This window comes from Rhyacophila brunnea, unplaced genomic scaffold (assembly GCF_057557595.1).
Source record: "Rhyacophila brunnea isolate RB1 unplaced genomic scaffold, BYU_Rbru_1.0 scaffold_12, whole genome shotgun sequence".
NCBI classification, from domain to species: Eukaryota; Metazoa; Arthropoda; class Insecta; order Trichoptera; family Rhyacophilidae; genus Rhyacophila; species Rhyacophila brunnea.
The window spans coordinates 12,632,749-12,641,253 of NW_028232774.1; the positions used below are offsets into that span (position 1 = coordinate 12,632,749).

The 8,505-nt window shown below is 33.5% G+C and overlaps 1 protein-coding gene across 1 annotated transcript; it reads right to left on the bottom strand.

Annotated features, from left to right (window-relative positions):
- Positions 1-220: 220 nt before the first annotated feature.
- On the bottom strand, positions 221-8,505 carry LOC147077776 (phospholipase A1 member A-like). Its single transcript, XM_085940074.1, has 4 exons — positions 8,496-8,505; positions 2,775-3,072; positions 2,284-2,506; positions 221-580 (listed from the first exon to the last, which is right to left on the bottom strand). Exons 1-4 carry the CDS (start codon positions 8,503-8,505, stop codon positions 221-223), a joined length of 891 nt encoding a protein of 296 aa, XP_085796200.1.

The window sequence follows — 8,505 nt, forward strand, 5'->3', positions numbered from 1 at the left end:
CTGCGCGATGGAGCGACCAAGTGAAAGAGCTGACTGGGGGCATCATCCATTCTGCCCTGAGAGAAGCGGAAGATCGAGAAGGATGGAAAGTCTTGGTCGCTCAAAAGATGGCGAAATTCAAATGTGGTCACGATCCTCAGCCATGAGTGCACGGCCAAGAAGAAGAGAGAAAGAGTATAAAAATGGTCGCAAGTTTTTACGATACAGGCTTGATATTTCGCTAATGCTCGAATAGCTGAGGTTCATTCTCGTAAAAGAACGGATATCTGCTAGCTGTATCGACTATGAACAATCCCGTATCTTTTGGGTTAGCAGCGGGACCCATGAGAGTTACTGTCTTCTTTTTCGAATAATGACACTGCTTCTTACGGATTTCCTCAACCCCAGAGCACTTCCAACCAACGAAAGCTTCAGGAAACTCAACGCTGGCCATCCATATGTCAATAGCGCGATTTTGACTGCACAAGAAGAAGCATGTAAGTCCGAATTCGGAACATTGGCGACGTCCGCCATTTATATAAAAGTCTATATGTCCTATTGGACTGAACAATCCCAATTCTCCACCGTTTGTGTGTATTACCTGTAATAATCCAAGGCAACAATTATTTATTAGATAGTTCTGGTCTAAGAGCATTCTTCGCGCACAATTCTTTTTCAAAAATTCTACCCGTCCACAACTCTTCATAGCCACAATTTCATATCTCCTTCCACCAAGATGTTGAAAAAACATTCTTCTATAGAGATGGAGCATAAATGTATAAAATTGTAACAAAAAAATAACCCACGATCTCAGAGCAATATAGAGAGTGTGTATTGTTCAGCTAAATGAAGCCGTGTTTCTTGCGTATAACTCACAGTCGAACCTCAATTTTATTATTATTAACTTGACTATGAAACATTTTACCATCATGTTGCTTTTCAGTACGGCTACCAAATATAAACACAGCCTAGTTAACCATATTTTCTACTAAATCAACTAAAAATAATTACCACTTACTATATTTAACACATAAACAATAAATTTCAGCAACACGTGCATGCAGTTTTTATCAATATTTACCGACGACATGTACAAAAAATATTTAATTCAGCCATAGAAATTTTATCTTAATGTAACGCATATTGCGGAGATATAAATGTGCCGAATGCTATCTCACTCGTACCTATGGTTCGGTTTTGTTCAGGATTTGCCCACGATCTATTGCTTCGACTAAAATTCAATCTCACAAATTGTCCAACAAGACATAAAATATCCATAACTTTTCAAAGTTTTGGAAGTCTAAATGAATCTTTAATAGTCTAATAGTTACCTAGATTGAATTATTTATTTCATTAGATGTCTGTGTTAATACGAAAATTAATCATTATATGAAAACCAAGGTTGGAATTACCTGCACCTTTTTTAATAGTATGAAAAATTAATTTTTACAGTAAACATGCCATCCATAGAGGATTAGTGTAAGTGTTTAATGTTTAAAAAAACCATTGACATATTTTTTACAGATAATAACAAATTATAAGCTCTGCTTGAATCTAAAGTATATACCCACTTACGGAAACAATATGTCAATAATTAACACAGCCATTTTATTGATTATGTTTACAAATTATATTTATATCCGATAAATAAGATAAAAATATAAAATATAATTTTTATCTCAGAATTGACAAACATAGTAATACAGGATCATTTAACCAGGTTCGTCCTGCAGGATCTTTTTACCTTATCAATATGGTAAATGTAATATTTTTTATGACGATATTATTTTCTATTAAAATACGAACACGACACCCCTGCCACGAACTTCAACTTTCAAATATCACATGGTATGTTTGTTGCATAAATACTGGGAAATATTAAATTCTCTAATGATATATTATATTAAATGCCAAGGTACTGTGTGAAGGTAGAAAATTAAGGTTTTTAAGTACCTTCGCGAGGTTCGCCTAAATATTCAGTAAACTTTTTAGGAAAGAAGATTTTTAGGTCATTATTAACGATCTATATGATATAATAATCTATTAACATTTAATGACCGCATAAGATATGTTAATAAATTAAAAATAAAGCCATATTTGGTTAATTAGATGTCTGTGGTTATAGAACTTTTTCAAAAATCGTAGTATTTTGTCTACACGTGCATTATTTATCTTTCCTGGTCATCTAATTTAACATTGTACAGTAAAATATATTCGGTAACATTTTCAATGGAGTATATAATTGACCTTATTGAAGTTTAATAAAAAATAATATTACCAGTTTGTATAGTAAAATGTTCTTACTTGTACAAACTCGGCATCAGTTTTATTCAACCGGTCTTTTGGCAATGCCTTCCTGAAGCAAGATCCTGCAGGGTCCAAGCCTATGATCCTCGGTAACATCATACCAGTTGCTTTTTTATATGACTTTCCAACAAAACCCGCTACGTGAGCACCGAGGCTAGTTCCAACTATATCCAGAGTTTCGACGACTAAATCCGATTTCACCAGCTGGGCGAGGACTTGACTAAAACGAACACCAACGTAACGGCACATCCTTGACGCTCTGTAAATTATAAATAGGTTTGAATCTGGATATGATATCGATAAGCATATTATTATAATGTAGAACTTGAAATTCTGCAAAATCAAATCGCTGCATTCAAATCAATTAGCCACCAGCTGTTCGAATACCACGATCATTTTTAATTGTATTTTTTCTATAATATGATATATTATTATTATATAAAATTGTAGGCCTCACTTTACTGACGTTCTCAATACAATCAACTCACCTTAGATATTCGATGGACATTACTCTACGGGCATCCAGCATCACAACATTACACTTTCCCTTGGCCCTGTAAGCATTAGCGATCTTCTCCGACAAAGGCCATCGCGCTTTGTCGTTGAACCCATGTATGAAGATAACCGTCCTAAAGTCTTTTCTGAAGAATAGATCCTTCAGGAGGGACGCTGCTCGGCTTATGCTGTAGACGTGGTATATATCATTCTGGTTTCCGGTCGAGAGGAGAAGCTTCAAAGAGTCCGTAGACTGCTTCGTAATGGTGAGGTCGAGAATTTCAATATTGCCTGCATTCGATAAAAAATATTTTTCAATGCGCTTGAATTATTGATAACTTTAGAAAAGTGTTTCCGTAATATTCCATATTGTGTTCGCAGCACTAAAGAAATACATGCACAGACCCTAATCAGGCCTAACACCTATACCGGTATTTAATTATTTATGGATACCGAAATACCGGTTTCAAAAATACAAAATACCGGTATTTTCGATATTAATATCGCTGTAATAATGTTATCACTGAAGGTATCCTTTCTAGAAATGCTAAATGTATGTTTGTTATTTGTAATATTGATTGTTAAATCCAAGAAGTTAATTGTACTGTTCCCTAGTTCTATTGTGAATTGAATTGACTTATTAATACTATTTATGTCTTTAAAAAAATTATCTAATTGTCTTTCCGTGCCTGTATCATTTAAGTTTAAATAATCACTCTTTTAATATCAGTAAAAATTTTAAAATCCTGTATTTGAATGAGAAATCTATAAAATTGGATAAACAGGAAATCCTAGAAATTAATGGGTATAAATTTTTGCCCAATTCTAATTTGTTAAATGATCACTTATATTTTGTGTCTTCTCCATTATTATACCCTATTTAATATTTGGGATTGTCATAACATAACTTTATATATTGTACATTATTTATTAATTTTATTTTTATTTAATTTTGACTCATATTTTGGTTGTATCTGTTTTTTTATTCGATCTCACTTCAATTGATAATATTGTTTATTTTATTTTTTATAAAATTTTTATTGTAAATTTTGACTAATCATAATTATTTGTTGATATTAATGTTATTGTAAGTGTAGATTGTTTCATATTTTGTGGTTTGTTAATATTTTAAATAATTTGTTTAATGCCCCTGACGTAGTATGAAATATTAATGTCCAACCTCATAAGTTTTAAATTAGTCTGTTATTGGGAAAGTATTATTGGACGGATAATTATTATGTACCTATTTTTATATTATTTCTATCGCTTCGAATTTTGTTTGATAAATATTGTTTTAAAAAAATGTATTCAGCTGAAAATTTCCCACTGAGGCGGACGAAACCGGTCCTAATATATTAATTAAAAGTGGAATAAGTACTATAAAAAAAATGCGTTTTATTAAATAAAAACAACAATTTAGAAACAAATAAATATTATTAAAACAGTATTAAATAAAAGTTATTATACAGTAGAAAAGTGTAAATACAAAAAATATATATAAATGTGATACAAGTAAGTACACCGAATGAGCTAAGCAGACTATTTTAAGAATTTATAAAACAATGCCCACCTATTATACCTACTCATCCTCATGCAGGTGGAATATGTCAATATCCGAAGTGATTTGTTTGAACAGAGTAATTGCCCTTTTAATTGGGATTACTAATGGCAAGTTAGCTCTGCACTTTGGGAGAACAAACAACTGCAGCTCCAATGAAAACCGGTATTCAATAAAAATACCGAAATACCGGAATTGATATATTTATTCAGTATTGCAAGCCCTACTTGCACCCTAAGTGAGTCACAATAAAAAAAAATTAATGAAACAATGGGTAGCTATTAATTTTAATCAAATATTTGAGTAGGTGTAAAACATTTAAAACGCAGACATGTGTAAAGTAAAATCATATAATCGAGTATTGCATAATAATCCAGGTGGAGCAAAGACAAGAGTATACATAATATGACGGACGAGGTTTTTTATGATTCATTTACTTGAGACGATAGTGTACACGCAAAATTATGATGCCAAGCCCAGAAGTGGCAATGGCCCCACTCCTCACATTCCTAACCTAGTACATCAGTACTAGATCTAACAAAATGCTTGGTTTTGTTATAAGGGTTTCAAGATCATTCGAAAACGTCCGAGTGCTACGTACATAAAACGTGTCATTTGTGTTGAGTATTCTTGAATATACCAGCATTATTAAAATTTGAAGTCCTAACAATTAAGTTGGATCGAGTGCACAATAGATTTCTTAGATTTCTCTACTTAAGCCTCAATTACATTGAGCTTCTTTACGAGCTGTTTATTGGTGAATTTACAATCTGCCTGTAAAGTCGCCCAGTGTAATCATCGAATAAGCTAATACGCAGGTTGTAAACACTCTACCGAGAAAAGTTGAAAGCCGGTCAACTTTACACACTACACGCCGGCGTGTGGGCCTACTGCGTCTGCGCAGTAGAGCGCAGTACCAACCTCCCGGTAAAAAAACGAACTACGTTCCGTCAAAATAGTCGCTGGCTTGTGGCTTCTCAGCGAATGGAAAGTTTTGTGTGTAACAGGGCTCGAAATGGACTGGAGCGCACCGGAGCGCCGTTCCGGTTCGTGAACTCGGTAAAATTATCGCTCCGTCTCGTGGAAAAAATAATTTGACCGTTTGAGCTAGATAGGCTACACAACAAAAACCTAACACACTTATTTTTATAAAGTACACGTACAATGTGATACCTATGTAAATATCTTGAGAAAATTGTCGAACGCTCCGGTTCGTAAGCTTTTCCATTTCGAGCGCTGGTGTGTAATCATCAAATCGCAGTAGCTGAATCGCCCGCTTTTAAATTCGCCAATAAACAGCTCGTAAAGAAGCTCAATGTAATTGAGGCTTTAAGGACATACGGATTCTTTCCTTATGATAATGATAATAAAATGAATTTTCCGACTTCTGGGATATGCTATCAATGCAATCCCTGTACACCCGAAGAGTGATTTCTCCTTTTTAAAGCAGTTGTTTTTACTTCTTCGTGGATTCATTTACAGTCCGTATATACTGGAAAATATTGATTGTCATGTTCTCACCAACATCACTTGTAACTCTACGGTCTTCATGATACCCCGTCGCAGGACGAATGTAATGTTTCATGATGCTATGTATCGTGTGATTAACTTATTTGATGGCACCATAAAGGTTGATTTATTTTTGGTCAACTATATCATGTTTGTGGACGTTTTAAACAGGTTAAATGTGTACTTAATTGTATTTATTATTTTACTTTAATAACTACATAAGCACATACTTTCTTTTCTACTTTATTGTTATATTGTTTATTATTTGTAATTAAGTCATTTTTATAATTTGTATTTATTATGTATTATGGCGCATTGATCAATCGATGTAATGCCATAATACTCTTTTTCTAAGTAAAATGAGTAAATATTTCAAGGGCACATATTATAAAAAATATATATTTTATATAGATATTATAACAATGAATTGATCAAATAAAAAAAAATATTGAACTACATTTAAATGATAAACGTTTTCAACGTGACAGTGAACTAACAAGAGCAACTCCTTTTACAAATAAATTTTAATTTCTAAATCACGATAAAATATGCTATTCGCATTTGATATTAATTAGGAAATCAGATGAATGAATACTCCCAAAGGATCTGATCCACTAATGTTTAGTTTAACACTGAGTAGGCCAGGGATGTGTGAACATATGGCACGCGTTTGAAGAGAGAAAAAATACCTATAATAATAATAAATTAGATATCAGATTGTAAAAAAATAGCAGCCAAATACTCTTCAAGAATAAACATAACGTTTATATTTGCATAGGTCGATCCTTATACTTTATGTGTCATATATAATATTATCGCTCTGACCCCATCAGGCGGCGGGGAATGCCGCGCCGCGAAACTCTAATTTTGATCGATTTACAATGCTTGAGACCACTGTAGCGAGAGAATGCGTCATCTGATCGGAGCAATTCTGGTGTCAAAACTAATTAATACATTAACAAACGATTTCGTTTCTACCCACAAAAAATGAGTGCACCAAATAAGAAACAAAAACTTGTTGAAGCTATTCTGACAGACAGTTTCAAAATTGGTGGACCGAAATAAATCTCGTAGGTAATTGAAAAAAGTGATAAAGCTATGTTCTATCTAGAACATCATCATTTTTTTCAACTATTTTCCTCGGCACGTCAGACAGTTGAAAAATAGTATTTGGGAAATTTTGGCACGCGTACGCAAAAAGGTTCGCCATCCCTGGAGTAGGCAATATTATGTAATTACCAACGAACTGTACGCAAAACCTTTGATTGGAAACACCTCTCCTAGATTAACGGAATCATAGATTCATATGTGAGTTATTTCAGATCAATAATAATTTCCCCCGCCTTTTTGTTTTCCGTTATCAAACATTCATTGAGTAAATTCTTCTTCTTCTTCTTTGGCCATATCCGCCCCTTAGCTGGAGCATATGGACACCACGCGGCGCCTCCAAGAATCCCTGTCGCTCGCCAGTCTTCTTGCTTCGTTCCAGGTCAAACCAGATCATAGATAACTCGATTTATTTTCAGTTGTAACTTTACAAATCATTAGTGATAGAACAATCACTCTTAATCTCCACATTGTATCAGTCTTTCTTTTGTTCTCGATATGTATTTACTGTTATTTAGATTTAGGTAAGTATCACCTGTAAGAAGAAAAATACTCTTATTAAATTTCTTTTCCAACAATTATTAATTGTGTCTCTTGGTTTTATAACTATTTAATAAATAATAATAATAATAATAATCCCAATAGGGACGCAGAGAACCTGAGTGTGACTGACTAGTGAGAGATTTCTGGAAGATGGTTGGACAGACGGTCTTGAACCAAAATGGTCTCTAGCGTCAGCTTAACTAACTAATAAAATATTGATACTTACAGAGATCTTTATATTATGTTATATTCTTATATATTTTTATATGGTATTATATTCTTAGATATTTTTCGATAAGCTAAAACTAGAACCTTTTTGTTCATTTTTTGATCACTACGGATGACTCCAAAAATGTTAAGCATGCGCACTGCGCCCCTGAGTTTTTTTTTTAAGAACTATTAAGGCTATACTTCAGCTGGGGTACGGTCTAAAACGATCGTGACTACGCGACAAGAAGATTGTGCAAACGACACCTGCAGAACAAAACATAATTTGTTATAAAAATTCAACATACGTCCATTTAATGTTCTGTTTATTGTTCTATTAGTAACAATAATAACATATTCATTGACATGTTTTCTTTTTCAAGTAAATGGGTAACGTTTTTTAGTCATCTTTGCACGATTTAAGAATTAATACCCCCGTTGCCATCACGAAACAAATTGACGTGTTCACAGCTCGACTTTCGCTCTCCGATTGCCAGCGAGTCCAAAGTCCACCTATAGTTATAAATTATTTTCCGTTTCAGTGAAGTAGGTATGCTCTTAATAACCATGCCCAAGCTTTTTCATACAAGGTGGTTGTCAGTAATTTTGAAGAATCACAAACACCCCTGAGTATTGGTCATCATATTCCCAATGACATAATGTCACATTACCCATGGTTTTATCCACCAATGCCTCTTTTTCCTATTCCTCTTTCTCTCTATGAAATTTCTTCATTCATATAATAAACAATCACAAATTGTTTTAATTCCAACCTGCACCGCAATTTTACTTGACGCCAT